Source organism: Chelonoidis abingdonii, chromosome 2, assembly GCF_003597395.2.
Source record: "Chelonoidis abingdonii isolate Lonesome George chromosome 2, CheloAbing_2.0, whole genome shotgun sequence".
Lineage (NCBI taxonomy): Eukaryota > Metazoa > Chordata > Testudines > Testudinidae > Chelonoidis > Chelonoidis abingdonii.
This window is the reverse complement of record NC_133770.1, coordinates 267,052,042-267,072,209: the sequence shown is the minus strand read 5'-3', so window position 1 is coordinate 267,072,209 and position 20,168 is coordinate 267,052,042. Positions and strand designations below refer to the sequence as shown.

At 42.2% G+C, this 20,168-nt stretch overlaps 1 protein-coding gene across 1 annotated transcript in view; it reads right to left on the bottom strand.

Annotated features, from left to right (window-relative positions):
* Window positions 1–20,168, bottom strand: part of ZFPM2 (zinc finger protein, FOG family member 2) — a 485,059-nt gene that overhangs the window by 336,342 nt on the left and 128,549 nt on the right. The window contains exon 2 of the mRNA XM_075063183.1: window positions 6,434–6,592. Coding sequence (XP_074919284.1) covers window positions 6,434–6,592 — 159 coding nt within the window. The remainder of the gene's footprint in view (window positions 1–6,433; window positions 6,593–20,168) is intronic.

Genomic DNA, 20,168 nt, shown 5'->3' with positions numbered 1-20,168 from the left:
TAACTCATTCTGCTTGAATCTATGGCGGTGAGTGGTGAGCAGACAGAAATAACCAAAGGCAGCATGGATGGCTGCATCAAAAGTCATGATGTCATTGTGGGAGAAGGGTTCCTGGATCTACCCATTTGTTTTCTTCTTTCGATGCAGATCTACAGGATGTGTGTGTTTGCAGGTCTCCAGTACTACCAAATCCAAGCATTCAAAAATCACGAGTCAAGCCACCAAACAAATGCATTTAGATTATTTTTCTCTCTCTCTGGTTTCTGAGCCTTTAGGGAACACTCACTTCACATTTTCAAGCTTTCCTCCACACCCAAGAAGGGTAGAAAATGAAAAAAAAAATCATCATGTAATCTCTAGATTTCAGCATCTGAGATTTTAAGAAAAACACTAAATAGCATGAGACCCATGACAAAAATCATGACAATTAGCAACATTGGGCCTCATTCAATAACGTCACAAACCCTTCCACTGGGAGGAGGGTGAAAAGGAAACTCTGAGATTAATCTCATTTACTTTGCACGTGAGTTTTTCCCTCCTGTCCTTTGTCCACAGAAGGGGAACATGTGACCTCATACTACCAGTACTAAATTTCTAAGACACAAAACAACTCAACTGTAGCTGAGCCATTTAAATGCCTTCATACTAGTGATTTTCAAACTTTTTTTTCTGGCGACCCAGTTGAAAAAAATTGTTGATGCCCACGACCCAACGGAGCTGGCGATGAGGGGTTTGGGGTGTGGAAGGGGCTCAGGGCTGGGGCAGAGGTTTGGGGGTGAGGGCTGTGAGTGGGGCCAGAAATGTGCAGTTCTCGGTGTGGGAGGGGCTCTGGGTTGGGGGTTGGTATGTGGAAGGGTGTCAGGGCTCTGGGCTGGGGGTTCAGTCTGTGGGGTGGAGCTGGGGGGTTTGAGGTGCAGGAGGGGGCTCCGGGTTTGCGGGGTCTCAAGGATGGGGCAGGGGGTTGGGGTGCAGGAGGGGGTCAGAGCTATGGCCTGGGGTGCAGGCACTGGGGTGGGGCCAGCAATGAGAGGTTTGGGGGCGCTCAGGGCTGGGGCAGGGGGGTGGGAGGCAGGAGGGGGTCAGGATTCTGGGCTAGGGGTGCAAGCTCTGGGGTGGGGCCGGGGATGAGGAGTTTGGGGTGCAGGAAGGGGCTTGGATGGGGGCTCAGGGCTGGGGATTGGAGCAGGGGTTGTAGCATGGGCTTACCTTGGGCGGCTCCCAGTCAGCGGTGCAGTGGGGATGCTAAGGCAGGCTTCCTGTCTGTTCTGGCACCGCGGACCGTGCTACCAGCAGGTCTGGCTCCTAGGCGGAGTGCACGAGCAACTCTGTGTGGCTCTCGCCCATAGAACTGGCCAATGGGAGTGTGGAGGCTCAGGGCGGGGCAGCATGCAGAGCCCCGTGGCCCCCCCGCCTAGGACCGGACCTGCTGCTGGCCACTTCTGGGGTGCAGCGTGGTGTCAGAATAAGTAGGGACTAGCCTTCTTTAGCCAGGCGGCACTGCCAACAAGACTTTTAACGGCCCAGTCGGTGGTGCTGACCAGAGCCGCCAGTGCCTTACATTCCACGACTAGTACTGGGTCGCGACCTGCAGTTTGAAAACCACTGCCTTCATACTCTCCTATTCCATTCTTTTCCAGAATAGGTTCTTGTAGTGAGGTGGCCTGGCTCCCAGCTGCGCCCGAGAGGGCCGAGCCAGAACAAATGCCGAAGTGGGCGGAGCTGCTGCCACCTGTTCCCGCCCCCCGGAAGTCAAGGGGCGGGAGAGGAAGTATAAAGGCCCGGCCACAGCGCTCAGTTGGCCACTGGCCGCCGGAAAGGACAGATGCTGGTGCCCATGGTGTGGGACACTGCGGAAGACGCATGTGATACACAGGTACCAACTGGGGGGAGACTGGAAGTGGCCCAGGGTAGCCGACCCTAGTCTGGCTCCAGGAGACCCTGAACCAATGTCAGTGTGTTGCAGTCAGGATCCCCGCTGACACAACAGCAGACTGTCTGTCGCTGTCAGGGCCCCGGGTGGGATGCAGTGGAGTGGGAGGGCCTGTGTCCCCCCTGCCACCCTTCCAGTGGTGGCAGACTCCCCCTCTTGCTGGCCTGAGAAAGGACTGAGCCCTGAACTGCTTGTTGCCCCGCCCTGCCCAAGGACCTGGGCTAATAGACTGTTTGTTTGCTCAGTCCCTGCCTAAAGGACTGAGCCCTAAACTGCTTGTTGCCCCGCCCTGCCCAAGGGCCTGGGCTTCTATCCTGTTTGTTTGCTCAGCCCCGGCCTGAAGGCCTGAGCTCCTGACTGTTTCCTGCTTCACCAGGCTAAGGCGACAGCTCACCCAACTCGTGGAACGAGGCGGACCGGCTCCCAGCCGCGCCTGAGAGGGCCGAGCCCCCACACCAGACACTTACAGTTCTCCATTTACTTCAAAGTGGGACTTTTCTTTTACACTGCCTCAGTTAGGAATTTTATATGCCCGATAAGATAAGATATTTTCCTTTAAAAAATTTTCTATGTAGAATTTGCTGTGGATAGGCTTTAAGCTCCTTTTATAACTACTACTATACATATCACCTGGAGAAAGGAGCATCAGGAATCAAATGACACTCACTTTGAAGAATCAACAAATATCTTTACAGCTTCCAGTTCCTGGGATATATCATCAGGTTCATACCTAAACTTAAGACACAGTAACGGCAAGATTCTCCCAGTGTTTTACGCTTCTGCAATGTTTAGTCAACTCAACTGGACCCTGACTGAACCAGTCATCTTTGGTCGAAGGGTGTATCAGGGCTGCCCGCTGTCCAGTTAGCAATATACCATCACCATTGAGCACCTTCATCCACAAGAGGTTCATGGAGTTGGTGCTCCAAGAGCTGGATTTGAGGATGGTCCTGTCAGTGTACGCTGACAACATGCTCCTTCTGGTCCAGGACCCGAGCCACCTAGCATGGGTGGAGGGTTGCCAAACTATCTATTTGGTGGCCTTCTCTGCTCAGGTCAACTGGGTCAAGAGCTCCAGCTGCCAGGGGTTTCCCAAGATCTTTTCACGTTGTCTCAGAACCTAGAGGTTAGTCTTAGTGACCAGATTCATGGGGAGGACCTCCTCGCAGAGCCTTTGCTACACAATCCCCATCGACGTGTGCAGGTGAGGGAGTCCCTGTTGATGCACCGGAGTCTGTTCTGGCTGTTACCACCAAGATTGGAGATTTCATGGACTACAATCAGGGGGACAGGGTCAATCCCTTGGCTGGCACATGTGAACTCTCCATCCCTCATGTCCCCCATCTTGTGCTCCAGGAGTTGAGGGCAGCTCTCACACCTGGTTATTGTGGTTTTCCTTGAGTGGGTCTTTCGGGAGGGTGCTCCCTGCCTGACCCTGACCCCTGGTCCTCCGTGCTTCCCCAGCCACCCCCTACATACTGTCTGAGCTGGCTGTGAGACATACAGCCAGTCCATCTCTTAACTGCACCCAGGAAACAGCTATATGTGCTCATGATCCATACCCTTCATTTCCTCATCCTTGTGTCCTGCTCTGACAACAAGTGGCAGGAACTCCCGCTACCCAAGAAGGGAGCGGCATCCCAGTGGACTAATCCATATTCCACCCTGGTCCCACAGCCTGCCGGGACTATTAGTTGGCAGTTCCTTCATGGTCCCATGACCATGGGCATGTACCTGGCGTGGTTCATGACATTCTCTGACAATTGATCCTTTTGCAATGAGAGGGAGACCCTGGCACACATTTATATCCCATTTCCCCCACACACACCTCCTGATTTACGCACACCCTAATCATGGCCCTACAAAGTCATGAGACCTCCTCATCAGCCTCCTCCTGGCACTGTACATGGAGGAGGAAGCTAAACAGGGGGTGGAGGGTGATCTGTGACTGCGGGGCCTATTTCTGATCCTTCCTCAAGTTAAGTCTCTAGACAGATTTCCTCTGGGCTGTGTCCACTGGCTCCCTGGATGCCTTCGAGGAGTAGTGGGAGCCATTCAGGGTTCTCTGCTCATTGTCCCCCTCCAGATCCCTGATTTTATACCAGTAACCCTCACTCCCATCCCTGCTTTTCATTTGTTGTCCCTCACAAAAAAAAAGCAAGATTTATAAATATACAAATTACTATTGCATGCAAATAAAATAAAATAAAATAAGGAAGTAAAGACATGTTTTCATTCATTCACACAGAACAGGACTATTTTCAGGGATGGGCTCTGTAGAATGGGTAGACTTTTAAAGCAGTGTGAGTATACAGTGGAAAGCAACAGCTGCATCAGCCCGATATGAATCCTTTCTCAGAGTCCCCTCCCCCTCCTCTAGAGTCATATGGGATCCTAGACAGGTCAGAGAGGACTTGGGAAGAACTGGCATGCTGACCATTCAAATGAAAGTTAAAAATCTTGAGCTACATCACAAAATAACTATAGAATAATCCCAGTGTCTGGCCAAATATTTCCACTAAACCAAGCAAACTATTATCCAGGGTAAGCATGAGCAACCACTGAGCTCATAATGGGTGCAGTGTTTGCCTAAGCATAGTCAACTTGTGGAACTCCTTCCCAGAGGATGTTGTGAAGATCAAGACCATAACAGAGTTCAAAAAATAACTAGATAAATTCATGGAGGATAGGTTCATCAATGGCTATTAGCCAGGATCTGCAGGAATGGTGTCCCTACCCTCTGTTTGCCAGAAGCTGGGAATAGGTGACAGGGGATGGATCACCTGATGATTACTTGTTCTGTTCATTCCCTCTGCGGCACCTGGCACTGGCCACTGTCAGAAGACAGGAGACTGGGCTAGATGGACCTTTGGTCTGACCCAGTAGGGCCATTCTTATGTTCTTAATGTTAACAGCATTTAGCTCATTGTGTTTTTAAAGTATTTTCATTTATCATCTTGTTCGGTCTTAGTATGATAAGCCATTTAGCTCTAGGATTCAAAACTGCATCTTTGATTGTTTGTTCTCCGAGGTGCCATATCCTTGCTAAGGATCAACTAACTAACCCTTCCTAACATAGTCACGTGTGAGAAACTTACAGAAGTTGTGTTTTCTTCCCTTCTCCACTCTCTACCACCTACCTCTACTTCTATGGCACTCTATAGGCCTAAGCCTTTGACTGCACTCAAAGAGGCTTGTTCCAGTTTCCTAGGAAAATCATAACTGATAAACTGGAGACCACCAAACTATCCCAGTGAGAAAAAAATATCCCAGTGCCCTAAAGAGAACAGAAAGAAAAATCACTGAAACCAAACTTCCTGGGTCGTTGCGACTAATAAGCCAACCATTACAACAATGGTTCTAGATATTGGATGAGCATCCTTAGCTGCAGAAGACAAACAATAAAACAATCAAAAAGAAAGAAAGAAAGTTAAATCAGTTTTTCATAAGAGAAACCTTTCTGTCAGCTGGATTGGGAACAGCATGCCCAAACACAGATAAAGAATGCATTGACATATTTCATCGTAAAATAAATATATCTTCAATAACCTACAATTGATGTACCAAAAAGGCATCTACAACTTTAAAAGCCCTCCTTTCTGCAAATCACTGACCTCACAGTGCTGACAGTGTATCATCAGTGAGCACTATTTTAATTCAAGAATCCAAAAACACAGCAAGCTTCCTAACATGGGCAAGGAAGTAATGAAGTGGCCTGCTGTATTGCCAGCTCTTTGTCTTACGTGATGGATTTCTGAGGTTCATTTTAAATAGTTAAGATAAATATGTTTTGATTACCAACACTCTAGAAACTGAGTTCCAGGTCTACCATATTGAAATATTTGCAGTAATTACCATATACATTTGTTCATTAGCCTGTTCATTTATAAGCCGACCCCTCCAAGATGGTTAGGTAAAAATAACAAAAACTGTATGATCCTTTCATAAGCCGACCCTATATTTCAGGTGTTGGTAAACTTTGATTCCTGGCCCATTAGGGTAAGAGTGGGCCTGCATGTTTTGTTTACCTGGAGTGTTCACAGGCATGGAACCCCTCAGCTCCCAGTGTCCGCGGTTTGCCGTTCCCAGCTGCAGGCCACTTCCCACAGCTCCCATTGGCTGGGAACAGCAAACCGCGGACACTGGGAGCTGAGGGGCTCCATGCCTGCAGACGCTCCAGGTAAACAAAATGATAATGTATTCGATAGTCAATTCAATGATTCCCTAGAGTTTAAAATCATCAAATTTTGGTGTAGACCCATTTATAATTCAACCCCCACTCTTTGATGCATCACTTTTTTACCAAAAATATTCGGCTTAATAACGAATATATACACTACTACCAGATTAAAAGATGACTCAACAAGAGTTGATCATTTTCTTAATTTAAGGCTTCTTATTAATAGGGCTTTTTCTGCATTTCAAACACCACAAAATATTTCTGATCAAGTGCACGTGCACGTATCGGTTTCATTTCCTCAGGCGCTGTGCTGCATTGATTACCTTTATTACAAAAGTATTCCACTTCTTCATAACTCAAATTCTCAGGCTCAAACTCCGCAGAAAAGCTTTCCTCCAATGGAAAGTCTTCTTTTGAAATAATGTCATTTTCTTCAGACAGGCACTCTTCCTCTTCATCGTCAATGGCATCTTCAAGGGGCCCTTTAAAAAGAATCAGGGACACTGTACCAAAATCATCTAACAGTAATATGAAATAAAAGCCTCATATCTTACAACTAAATTCTACAACTAGGGTCTATTCTTCAATTGCTGTGATGGAAATTTATTAGAAATGATCAAATAACATTTATCAGATAATTTATCCAATGTATTGCAAAAAAAAAAAAAAAAAAAAAAAAAAAAATTTTTCTCATTATTCTTCCAGCTCTGGCAGAATCTTTGCCATATTTCAAATATGCAAAATATTGTTATATTTTTGNCAAATAACATTTATCAGATAATTTATCCAATGTATTGAAAAAAAAAAAAAAAAAAAAAAAAAAAGTGATTTTTCTCATTATTCTGCCAGCTCAGTGAATAGCTCACATGTATTTCAAATATGCAAAATATTGTTATATTTTTGGAATAATATGTGCAAATTATCTGCTTTGTCATTTATCCAGTTGTGGTATTTAATCCAGCCATTCTTAATAATAGAAATGGAAGTTATATATGCAAACCCCACTTGTATATGTGGAAGAAGAGCTCTTTTTATGTTGTTCTGTTTGTTAGATTTTTTTTATGTTACATTGAATTCTAGCTCTCATTAAATTTGCTTTACAGACCTGAGTCGTCTATTCTTCGAATATTTAAAGCACAGACAGGGACAATGGAAGTTTCCTCACATCATCCTACCATTGGGCCTCAACTCTGCTCTGAAGAGACCAGTTAAAAATAATTCTGTAGTCTCCATGGCCACTAAGTCCTTGGCACAAAGTCCTGATACCTCTTTAATGGGGTACCAGCGAGTGGCAATTCTGCTGATTTTTTTGTTTTGTGGACATACAGCTGACAGAAACTGGACTGAGATTACCAATTCATTTCACATAGACCAAACACCCAACAGATGGCAACTACGTTTTGTCACTACTAGCCTGGAGGCAAGGTCAAATTTGCTGATGAGCAAATAATGAGTACACTTTATGTTCATTTGTTAATATTAACTACCTGGTAAACACATCTTTCGCAGATGAGCAATTTTACCCGAGACTTTAATAGAGATTGGAAATAATGGAATCTATTTTAATTGAAGTGAGATTTTAATAAATTCTATACTTTTCAAAATTCATTTTAAAAGTGGATTTCAAGAACACATTGCAAAATACATGGTTGAGACTTGAAGAAAAATTACACCTTTCTCTCTCTGATGAAAGCATGGTCCCATTTATAATTGACTGAAGATTCCTTGCTGAAATGAAACATAGTTCTCTAACGAAAAAATGTAATTTGTACTTATACGATAGTTTTCCAGTATTATTTTTAATACTTCTATAATACTGAGATGCAGTACATAAATGGTCTTATTGCATTAAATGAAGAGGGAAGGATAAAGTTGTTAAAATACACTGACTGTACTGGAATTTCTTATGATTTATTAAGAATCTGTGATTACCCCCATTGCATCAAAGTAGTCAAATTCATTTTTGGCTAGATTGTGCAACCCTTGCTCTCATAAATATGATATTTGTCTTTACTGAAGTCAGTGGGTGAGAGATTCCCAGCTGGCATTGATTTCAATGGAACTATGCCAATTTACACTGCCTGAAAATCTGACACAACAGGTCCACTTGTCTGAGAACATACTCACAAGTATAAAGTAAGGGTTGCACAATCTAGACCTCTCTCATAAAGGTTGAATCTATGCCCAAAGAAATTATTTGCATATTATCAAAAATGTGCCATTATCATCACCTGCATTTTCTGGCAGTCTTGGGAAAGCATGTAGTTGAGTGGCCATGGACGTGGAGATATGGACACCATCTCATACCGGGGTGGTAGGGGGGAGGGATTATTCCAAAAAAGAGTTGAGCACATATTGGCAGGGAATCTGGGGAGAACTTGGAATGTCTAGAACTTCAATCTCCAGTGCTATCAGTGAGACACCTTACATGACTTCTAATTTCAGTTTTAAAATGAAACTTCAAAAACACTCACTGCAAATTATGCAATTTTAAATATGATTATATAAGATTATGGCACTTTAGCCAGGTTGGAAAATGACAAATACATTTTATTGGTTATTCTCATCTCTCTTTTCAAGATTTGTATTGAAGACACGTTCATTTTTTAATTTTATAATAATTTTTGTGCAAAGGCATTCATCCATAAACCCTATAAAAACACCAAGGGGTAAAATTAGAGTTTTTCAAGTGTCCCTGCATCTATACGTAAGGTAAGTGAACAAAAGAACACAAATGTTAAAGAGATTTTCATAATTAGTCATTGTAAGTGGGGAAAGTGTGTTCATATATATCATCAAAAATCAAAGAGTAGCATTTAAATTGATACACAGAAATCTTAAAGTTTGCAACAGATGATCTACTAAAAGAGCCTTCTATAGTATTCTGATTCTATTAAACAATGAAACTGTTCTAAGAGGTTTTAATCTTTGTGTGGATGGCGGAGAGTGGAAGGGAACAGTGTGGGTGTGTGTAAGTCCAAGCAGGTATAAACATCATGTTCCATATCTTGCCAAAACTGTTTATGTCTTTAATGTATTTTTCAAGCAGTTTTTATTTGGATGAAATATAACAGTCCACATTTCAGCAATCTGACTTCCTACTGAAACATTAGCTTATAGTAATTTTAATTTCCAAATAAGAATTGCTGGAAAATATATGAAGAATATCTGAGCAATTCAGTTTGCATGTGTGAGGTGATATTTATGCCTGTTTAGAGATGTTCTTTGAAGGAGTCACCAGTATGTAGTCAGCACCCTAATAATTACCATTATGAATTAAGGAAAAGAATAGATATGTAGTCCATATATATTCACTTACGGCAGTCCTGGAAATATTCACTTTATAAGATATGTTAACATTATTTTCAAGTAGTACACAGAATGTCACATATAGTTCAACAAATGTCAGTAGACAGGAGGACACGGTAGATCTAAAAAGCAGCAAGGGAGTTGAAGCTATGGTGGTTGGTTGGTTTAAATGAAGCTCAGATTAAAAACATTTTTATCAAAGATTTTTGTGGGTAGATGCCAAATACAGATACACATACATAATTCCCCAATTTGTGCATGCATCTGGCTAGAGAAGTGTAAATTTCATCACATGCACGCAAAATCACAGATTGTAGGTGTACATCTGAATGTGGTTTTATTTTGTGCATACACATCTAGATGCCAATACACAAATCCCCAATATGTGTACTCTAATGAAGAAATGCTTGCCTACCTAGACATCTGCAGGCACAGATCAAAGAATCATCCACATACACAATTCTCAGGGACAAAAGTCATTCCCTAAAAAAAATATGCTGACCTTTACTGAAAATGAATGGTTACATTCAACTAGGGGTTAACAGGTAGATATTTTTTCTAATTTTCATGATTTCATAGCATTGTATTTCATTATTAATCCATTTAAAAATTGATCCTGCACCCAATTCTGCTATCCTAATTCATGCTATCTTACTCTGTAAGTAGTTCCACTGAAATCGATCCTGTCCAGAATTTTGAATTGGTAATTTGAATGGAACTATCTTAATTTAAAATTAAAGTCAAAAGGACAACAACAAATTTGACATTTAAAAGAGTGGAGGTCCTGAGTTTTCTCTGATGTGATGTTTTTCCTTCAATTGGCTGCTTTCACTAATTTTGCTGATGTTACTTACAGCACTTTAGATGACTGATTGCAGCTTCACCAGTTCCTAGCAGAGCTAGTGCTAGGCATAAGAAGGCTAAGCAATTGCTTAGGGCCCTCAGCAGCTCAAAGTGGACCCTATTAATTATTAGCATGTGTTGAGAGGGGAGGCCCTAAAAATATTCCTGCTTGAGGCCCCCAATGGGCTAGCACTGGCACCGATTCCTAGAGTGAGTTTAGACTACATTGTGCTTCCTTTTAACTCTTTGCTTTAATGTAATGATGTTATCAATTAATCATGCTTTTCATTTCACTGTACAATTATAGTAAACATACATTATTTATGTTCCTATTTTATTGTCATTTACTTCAACAGAGGCCAGTCTTTATTTTGATGAAAAATGTATTAAAAACAGAGTTGGTAGAGTGTGAAATATTGACATCAACCAAACATAAAATAAAGCAGCAACAATGCAAATCAAAATAATTCCAACTCCTAAAACTCTACTTTGGTGTGAGTGCCAACTGGCTTGTGATCGAATTAGATCCTTGAAATCAAATAATAAAATTTAAATCACAGAAGGATTAGGAGTTTAGTTAAATGGTTAATTCCAGGGGAATATGGTAGATTTTTGTCGTTTATTCTCACTTCCATAAACTTGTGTTTTGATTTTTATAGTGTTTTCGTAGTAGGGCTGTGTAAAAACATTACACGTAATCTAGGAAAAGGTAAACCTCAAGTGTTTCAGATTATTTAGATAACTTGATAAGCAGTTAAGAATTTCTAAATACATTTAGATAAAAAATCTTAGTTTCTGATCTTAAAGAACCTACTGTGCAGGCAACTGAATTCTCCAGTTCTTCCCCAAGATTTCAAACTGAAAAATGAGAAAATGTTTACTAAAGAGCAGATCTCAGTTTCCACCTTCCATATTAACTTGTGTTTTGGGGGAGGGGGGGTTATAACCAATTTTATTCACATGTCCATAATCCTAAATTAACAATTAAAAATAAATAAAATAAGGGCAATAGACAACAGAAAGGTAAGTAAAATTAACGACAGCAATGAAGGAGTGAATTCAGTAAATAACCTGTGTGGCTTAGTGGGCACAGTAGTCCACTTCAGGAAATCACCACATATAATTTGATACAAATAATATCATCTAGTCAGGAGAGGCTGATGAGTGAACTACATGCTCCTTCATGGAGAAAATTATTTCTGACTGAGACCACTTGGCAGAGCAGTGTGGGGAAATCTGAACTCTAGTTCCCTAATTTGCATCATATTTAAAGACATGCAAGCACATTTTTTCTAGTATGTTTAGTCTCTTAACAGTTAAAACATAAATATTTACCTTCACTTTATATACATATAAAATATATATAAAAATTAATGTAACTGACCATTAATGTAACTGACCATTAATGTAACAGCACAAAATAGATACGACACTAGCAGCCCTGATCCCTACTTTCTAAAGATAAAGGTAAATACAAATCTAAAAGGGCAAGTGGCATGTACAAAAAAGTGACTAAAAGCATTTGAGACAGGCAAGATGGGAGTGAAATGTCATAAGAAAATAGCCTTACATTCCTTTAAAGGAGAAAATGCCTATTAAAATTAAATGCTTCTTCATGAGACAAACAGCACCTGATCCTGTAAGCACTCTGGGTCTAATGCACCAATGCACTTCTCCAGTTTTATCCTAGTATAACTCCAACAAAATCAGTGGCGTTAGAATGGCATAAAACTGGAGAAATTCAATATTAATCAAGTCCTTTGGCTCCAATTCTTCAGACTACTGGTAAGCAGCAAAGCACTTAAGCATGTGCTCAAAGCACATGTTTAAGGGCTTTGCCATACAGAGATACCTTAAGCATGTGCTTCAATGCTTTGCTTAATGCTGTGGGAAAATCTCTCTGAGAGTATGTCTACACTACGAAATTAGGTCGAATTTAAAGAAGTCTGTTTTTTAGAAATCGTTTTTATACAGTCGATTGTGTGTGTCCCCACACAAAATGCTCTAAGTGCATTAAGTCAGCGGACTGCATCCACAGTACCGAGGCTAGCGTCGACTTCCGGAGCATTGCACTGTGAGTAGCTCTCCCACAGTTCCTGCAGTCGCCGCCGCCCATTGGAATTCTGGGTTGAGATCCCAATGCCTGATGGGACACAAACAGTGTTGCGGGTGGTTCTGGGTACATGTCATCAGGCCCTCTCTCTCTCCCTCCCTCCGTGAAAGCAACGGCAGACAATAGTTCTGCACCTTTTTTCCTGGGTTACCTGAGCAGACGCCATACCACAGCAAGCATGGAGCCTGCTCAGCTCACTGTCACTGTACATCTCCTGGGTGCTGGTAGACGTGGGACTGTATTGCTATACAGCAGCAACTTAGTGCCTTTTGGCAGCAGACGGTGCATTATGATTGGTAGCCATCGTCGTCGTACTCCTGGGTTCTCTTTCAGCCAACCTCAGTGAGGTTGGTCAGGGGCGCCTGGGAAGACATGGGAGTGACTCAGCCAGGTCATTCCCATCTTCTGCCGAGCACCCGAGAGATGACGATGGCTAGAAATTGTAATGTACCATCTGCTGCCAGCCTAAGATGTAAAAGATAGATGGAGTGGATGAAAACAAGAAATTGACCTGGCAATGCGCACATCATGCTGATGAGCTCTGCATGGTCACCTGTGCTGATGAGCGCACTACACTGGCCAAACAGGAAATGAAATTCAAAAGTTTGAGGGTCTTTTCCTGTCTACCTGGCCAGTGCATCTGAGTTGAAAGCACTGTCCAGAGCAGTCAAAATGGAGCACTCTGGGATAGCTCCCAGAAGCCAATACCATCGAATCGAATCCACATGACCCCAAATTTGACCCGGCAAGGCTGATTTCAGCACTAATCCCCTCATCGGAGGTGGAGTAAAGAAATCGATTTAAAGAGCCCTTTAAGTCGAAAAAAAGGGCTTTGTCATGTGGACGGGTCCAGGCTTAAATCGAGGTAATGCTGATAAATTCGACCTAAAATCATAGTGTAGACCAAGTCTGAAATTCTTAATCCATTAAGTAATGAGTGGTTAACTTCCTTCCTAGTCAACCAGCATTCTAACAGCAGCATCATAAAACAATCCTCTTAGCAAATTAAAAATGCTTCAGAATGTCTGGAATCCTGGATGGTTAATGGCTGGGGAGAGGCTAATGTGATACAATTATTAGTAGTAGTAATATTTAATAAGTCTTCTCTAAAAGCCATTATACACTGCTGAGTCTTAAAACTTGGTGGATCCATGGGATGCGTTTTGTATGATCTTGCTTAAACTCTGAAAATTTTCCCCAACAATGTGCTGCCATGAATATAATACTATTAATCTGTATTAAAACCCAGGCACCAGGTGTGAATAAGCTTACAGACAGAAGGGGCACAGTTTTTGGAGAAACAAACCATTTGTTTTTCTATTTAAACAAATATATTTTTTTCTAAACATAACCAAAGAATGAGGCAACACCAGTTTGCAAATAAACGTGCTGGAAATGTTTATTATCAGTTTCTAAAGATTAAGCCAAGAATATTGAGAGGATAACAGCGTGTTCAACTTGTCTCATTTTAAATGTGGAGGGTGAAGAGAAGACATTACAAAAAGTGGTCCCGGGGCTTCCGTCTCTTGAAAAACATCAGAAGAATGTTAGGACATTAGAATAACTGGTACAACCTGATCCATTCCAAAGATAAATAATTTGTTCTTCAAAAGTATTTTTATAAGCCCCAAGAAGTATCATCTCCGGTCAGCATGATTTGACAGCATCCTGAGCAGTTCTGAAGTCTGTCAGCAGCAAGAAAAACATCCTGGTTTTTCCCTCAACTTGATGAAAGAAATTTGAACAAGGAGTTCCTGCAAACATGCTCCAAAGTTCCTCCCCCAGCACATCACTGGCTTTCCCCAGAGTGACAGAAATGGTTTTCAAATTGCATTGGTTCACCACTTGTACAGTGGACAAAACTGTAAATACCAAATAATTGTCTTCTGCCAGTAGGAAGACATGTAGTGTTGAAGCATGGAAGATGAACCCATGTTTTCATAGATTCATAGACTCTAGGACTGGAAGGGACTTCGAGAGGTCATCGAGTCCAGTCCCCTGCCCTCACGGCAGGACCAAATACTGTCTAGACCATCCCTGATAGACATTTATCTAACCTACTCTTAAATATCGCCAGAGATGGAGATTCCACAACCTCCCTAGGCAATTTATCCATGTTAACTACCTGACAGTTTAGGAACTTTTTCCTAATGTCCAACCTAAATCTCCCTTGCTGCAGTTTAAGCCCATTGCTTCTTGTTCTATCATTAGAGCTAAGATGAACAAGTTTCTCCTCCTCCTATGTGCAACCCTTTTAGAGACTTGAAACTTGCTATCATGCTCCACTCTCGTCTTCTCTTTTTACCAAACTAAATAAACCCAATTTTCTTTCAGCCCTCCTTCCATAGGGTCATGTTCTCAAAGCCTTTATCATTCTTGTTGCTTTCTCCTGGATCCCTCTCCTAATTTCTTCCATCATCTTTCTTGAAATGCGGTGCTCAGAACTGAGACATTAATACTCCAGTTGAGGCTAACCAGCACAGAGCGAGAAGATGACTTTCTCGGTGATGTTCAACACACACTGTTAATGCAGCCCAGAAATCACGTTGCTTTTTTTTTGAACAGTATCACACTGTTGACTCTAATTTAGCTTGTGGTCCACTAATGACCCTAAGATCTCTTTCTGTCATACTCCTTCCTAGACATACTCCTTCTCTTCCAGTCTGTATGTGGTGAAACTGATTGTTCCTTCCTAAGTGGAGCACTTTGCATTTGTCTTTATTGAACTTCATCCAGTTTACCTCAGACCATTTCTCAATTTGTCCAGATCATTTTGAATTTTGACCCTGTCCTCCAAAGCAGTTGCAATCCCTCCCAGTTTTGGTATGGTCCGCAAACTTAATAAGCGTAACTTTCTATGCCAACATCTAAGTCGTTGATGAAAGATATTTGAAAAAAAAAAAAAAAAACAGAATCGGTGCCAAAACAGAACCTGCGGAACCCCATTTGTTATACCTTTCCAGCAGGATTGGGAGCCATTAATAAACAACTCTCTGAGTACGTTTATCCAGCCAGTTTCATGCACCCACCTTATAGTAGCCCCATCTAAATTGTATTTGCCTAGTTTGATCAAATAAGGATATCATGTGAGATCGTTCAAATGCCTTACTAAAGTCTAGGTTATACACATCCACCTTCTCCCTTAGTCACAAGGCTCGTTTATCCTATTCAAAGAAAGCTATCAGATGCTTCACATGATTTGTTCTTTTACAAATCCATGCTGGCTATTCCCTATCACCTTACCATCTCCAAGTGTGCAGATGATTTCTTTAATTACTTGTTCATTATCTCCCTGGACAGAAGTTAAACTAACTGGTCTGTAAGTTTCTGGGTTGTTTTTTATTTCCTTTTGATAGATGGGCACTATATTTCCCCTTTTCTCGTCTTCTGGGATTCTCTCCCGTCTCCATGATTTTCCAAAGATAATAGTAGAGGCTCAGATACCTCCTCTATTAACTCTTGAGTATTCTAGGATGCATTTCATCAGGCCCTGGTGACTTGCAGGCATCTAACTTTTCTAAGTGATTTTTAACTTGCACTTTTTTTATTTTATCTTCTAAACCTACCCCCTTCCCATAAGCATTCACTATGTCCCATGTTGATGGGAGTAAAATGATAACATCAATACAACAATGAGAAGAAATACAAGCAATACCTTTACGGTTACCTATTTTCCATTTTTTGGCTCTTACCTCAGGGCCAGGACACCAAGACTGTATTCAACCACCATCTGGCTACCAAGTTTATAATATTCCTCACAGGATGGGAACTCACAAGTTAGGACAATATGATTGAATAATGACATCCAGAATTTATGAAACAGAGCTTCTGGCTCATACTGGCAACTTCAAGGACACTTTAGATTTTTTTCCTACTAGGTTATCTCTCTCAAGCTAGAAATATGTGACATGATTCTATGACTATCTTTCAGAATTACTGAACTCACTTTGGTTCTCAGTTAATGCTGATTCCAAATGGTCATCAATTTTTCACTGGAGAGTAAATGAAAGCTAGCCTTGCTCCTCCCTCTGGAATTTCAGCATAATATCTTCATTACGCAGTTCCCACCAATATGGGAAGCAATGGCCAAGCCAGGCAGTTAAATTCCAGTCTCTTGCTGCTTGGCAGCATATAGCAGTACATAGAAAGCCAACTGTAAGATGAATATCTTAAAATTATAATGCACACTCCTAGCAACACATGATTGGCAGTCAGACACACACCACCACATTTGTTCAGTAAGTAGAAAAACTTAAATATCATTCATGCTTACCATCTGATAAATAATATCAATCTAATACTTAAAGAAAACTATTCTCTCTTTAGACTATGGTTGTGCACTGTTAAATTTAACAAAATCCTTTTTGCAATTCTCAGATTTCCTAATGTTACATTTTCAACAGCTCAACTCAGAGGCCAACTTGTAGATATTCATTACCTTGCAAGCACATCTTAAACTCCTCAGATATATCTGCTTTATGTATAGTCGTGGCAGTTTAAATGTTTCTTAAGTTTTGAAAAATTCGGACAGTTTGAGAGATACTCCATATACTTTTAATGAGCAATACTGGTGGAACCAGTTATCTCAAACCAGTGGAAATTTTTTAAGTGCACCTAGTGTACAACAATTTAATGAGATGAGGTAGGGAGAGAGGTGCTCTTTGGACAGCGTTAATACACAACAATCTGATGTAATTGAGCTTAACAGGAAGAATAATCCTGTATTTCTGTAAAACACACACACACGGATTTATTTTAAATAAGCAAGTTCTTCCTGCAGCAACTTACTTTTAACACAAGTTGCATCAGGGGATCTGGTAGGAAGGAAACATTTTTATTAATTTTTTCCCTTATCTGCAAGAAGAATGTTGATTTTTTTTTTCATTTACGTTCTTTGCCTGCAGGTAGCAGACCAAGAGAATCATACAGTAGAAATTTTTCCTTTTGATTAATTTCTTTCCATGTGTTATGTTATTTCATATATATAATTGATTTCAGGTTTTGCTCGTAGCTGTACATCTTTTTTATATCTGTACCCACTGCCTTCCTTCAATCAAGAAAGTTGAAGAAAATTACCTGAATTTTGTTAAGTTTATTAAAAAAGAGCTCTGTGAATATTTAAATTGAGTTTTGAAATGCTAATACAAGAAAGATATTAGAGAATTTTAATAGTGGGTTCAATTTGACCCACAGACAATTGTAGAAAGGGTCAAATTTTATTCAAATTATTTCTTTACAGTAAAAAATATGAACCCTTTGATTTTATAAAAGTGGATTAATATTCTTCACTGCTAGATCTTTGGCACTTCGGTGCATGACAGCATTAACTCTGCTTGTGCATAAACTTTTCAAAGATCTTTAAACATTCTAGAAATTTGGAGCTTCACTTTTGTCTTGTCTTCCTTTCTCTTACTATTATCCACGAGGCCACAGTGAAACTACTGAATGACTACTGAATGACTATTATTATTTTCTTCTTACAGCCTAGGTTAGAATACTTTCTAGCAAATGAAAGTGTTGAAAGGGGTTCCAAAATATGCATGAGGATATATGGAATTCCACAGGTTAACCATTAGAGCTCAAGTTTCAATTCTACGTAAAAGTAAGTGTTGTGATACATTTCTAATCAAATTCCTTTTTAAGTGGTCTCCTTCCAAAAGTGCACATTTTGACCATTTCAATAGCAATAAGTGATTGTCTTTATTGCGCTAGGTCAGAAGAAAAGTCATCTCTTCTATATGACCACCCTAAAATGCACAAAACAAATTTATTATTATTCTTAGAAAATATGTGGTGTGGAGTGAAGAGGCTCTTATGATTGTTTTGTGACCCCTTTGGTGGAATAATAAGTGCAAGAGAACTGTGTGGGCACCAGTGAATTGGGTCCATTTTGTGCAATACAATATTACAGGAAACACTAACTAGCCTTGCAACCTAGCACTACTATTAGGTTTGTTTTGGGCCTGGTTAAATACAGTTGTGATGGAGGTTAGGGAAGAGGCTAAGGATTCCTTTTCTCCTCTTTGGATGTCTCTCTCTCTGTGGGAGTACTAAATTGTTGCCTTACTGTGAGCTCCTCAGGGCAAGGATTGTACCTTATAAGCCTGTAAAGTGCATGAACATCTGTGCTGTTAAATAATATTATTTTTAAAGATACACCAGGGGAGTGGTACTGCAACCTATTTAACAGTCCCTACCCTATTCAGAAATGATTCCTTCAGAAATCAAGGTCAGCTGAATCTATAATGCTGAGTCAATCCTTTCCTCTGTACTAAAATGCACAAAGGATTGCCAGATATAGGGTTGTCAACTTCCTACTGACACAAAACTGAACACCCTTGCCCAGCCCCTCCTCTGAGGTCCTGCCCCCCCGCTCACTCCATCCCCTCTCCCTCTGCCACTCATTCTCCCCACCCTTCCTCATTGGCTCATTTTCACCTGGCTGGTTTAGGTGGCTGGGGTGAGGGAGCAGGTGAGGACTCCAGCTGGGGTGCAGGCTCTGAGGTGGAGCCGGAAATGAGAAGTTCAGGGTGTGGGAGGGGGCTCCGGGCTGAGGCAGTGGGTTGAGATGCGGGACAGGGTGAGGGCATATGGGCTCTGTGGTGGGGATGGGGATTAGGAGTTTGGGGTGGAGCAGTGGGCTCTGGGCTGGGGGGTGGAGCCGAGGGGTTCGGAGTATGGGAGGGGTCCCAGGCTGAGACAAGGGGTTGGGGTGTGGGAGAGGGTACGGACTCTGGACTGGGGACACAGGTTCCGGGGTAGGGACAGAAATGAGAGGTTCAGGGTGCAGGAGAGGGCTCCAGGCTGAGGCAAGGGTTGGAGTGTGGGGAGGTGAGGGCTCCAGCTCGGAGTGCAGACTCCGGGATGGGGCTGAGGATGAGGGGTCTGGGGTGTAGGAGGGTGCTCCAGGCTGGGACCGAGTGGTTCAGTGGGTGGGAAAGGGAACAGAACTGGGACAGGAGGTTGGGGCACAGAGAGTGAGGGTTCCAGCTGGAGGTGCAGGCTCTGGGGTGGGGCTGGAGATGAGGGGTTTGAGGTGCAGAAGGGTGCTCCAGGATGGGATCAAGGGGTTCAGAGGGTGGGAAGGGGATCAGGGCTGGGGCAGGGTACTGGTGCGTCGGAAAGGGTTCCAGGTGTAGGCTCCGGGTGGCACTTAACTCAAGCAGCTCCTAGAAGCAGTGGCATGTCCCCACTCTGGCTCCTACATAGGGGTGCGGCCACGTGGCTCTACGCACTGCCCTGTCTGCAGGCACCAGACCCACAGCTCCCATTCCCCACGGTTCCTGGCCAATGGGAGCTGCAGAGCTGGTGCTTGGGGAGGGGGCGGGGGCAGCGTGCAGAGCCCCCCAGCTGCCCCTGTGCATCGAACCTGGGGTGGGGACATGCCATTGCTTCCAGGAGCTGCACAGAGCCACAGCAGGCTGGAAACCTGCCTTAGCCCCGCTGCGCCACCAACCAGACTTTAAACGGCCCACTCACAGGTGCTTACTGGAGCCACCAGGGGTCCCTTTTCGACCAGCTGTTCCAGTCAAAAACCAGACACCTGGCAACCCTAGCCAGATGTCCTGGCAATATGGACATCTCTCCAGTAGAAACTGGACTGAGTTCACATAATTGCATTAAAAAAAAGATGTCGCATAGAGGGTATTAACAACCAAAAGCACAAAACAGAGTGTTTGTTATACTGGGCTTCTAGAATTAGAGTAACAGCTCTTTCTTGTGACATTATAGGCCACATTAGCCATTTTACTTTAGCAGGCATTATTAGAGTTTCACAGCATTATTTGCAACTT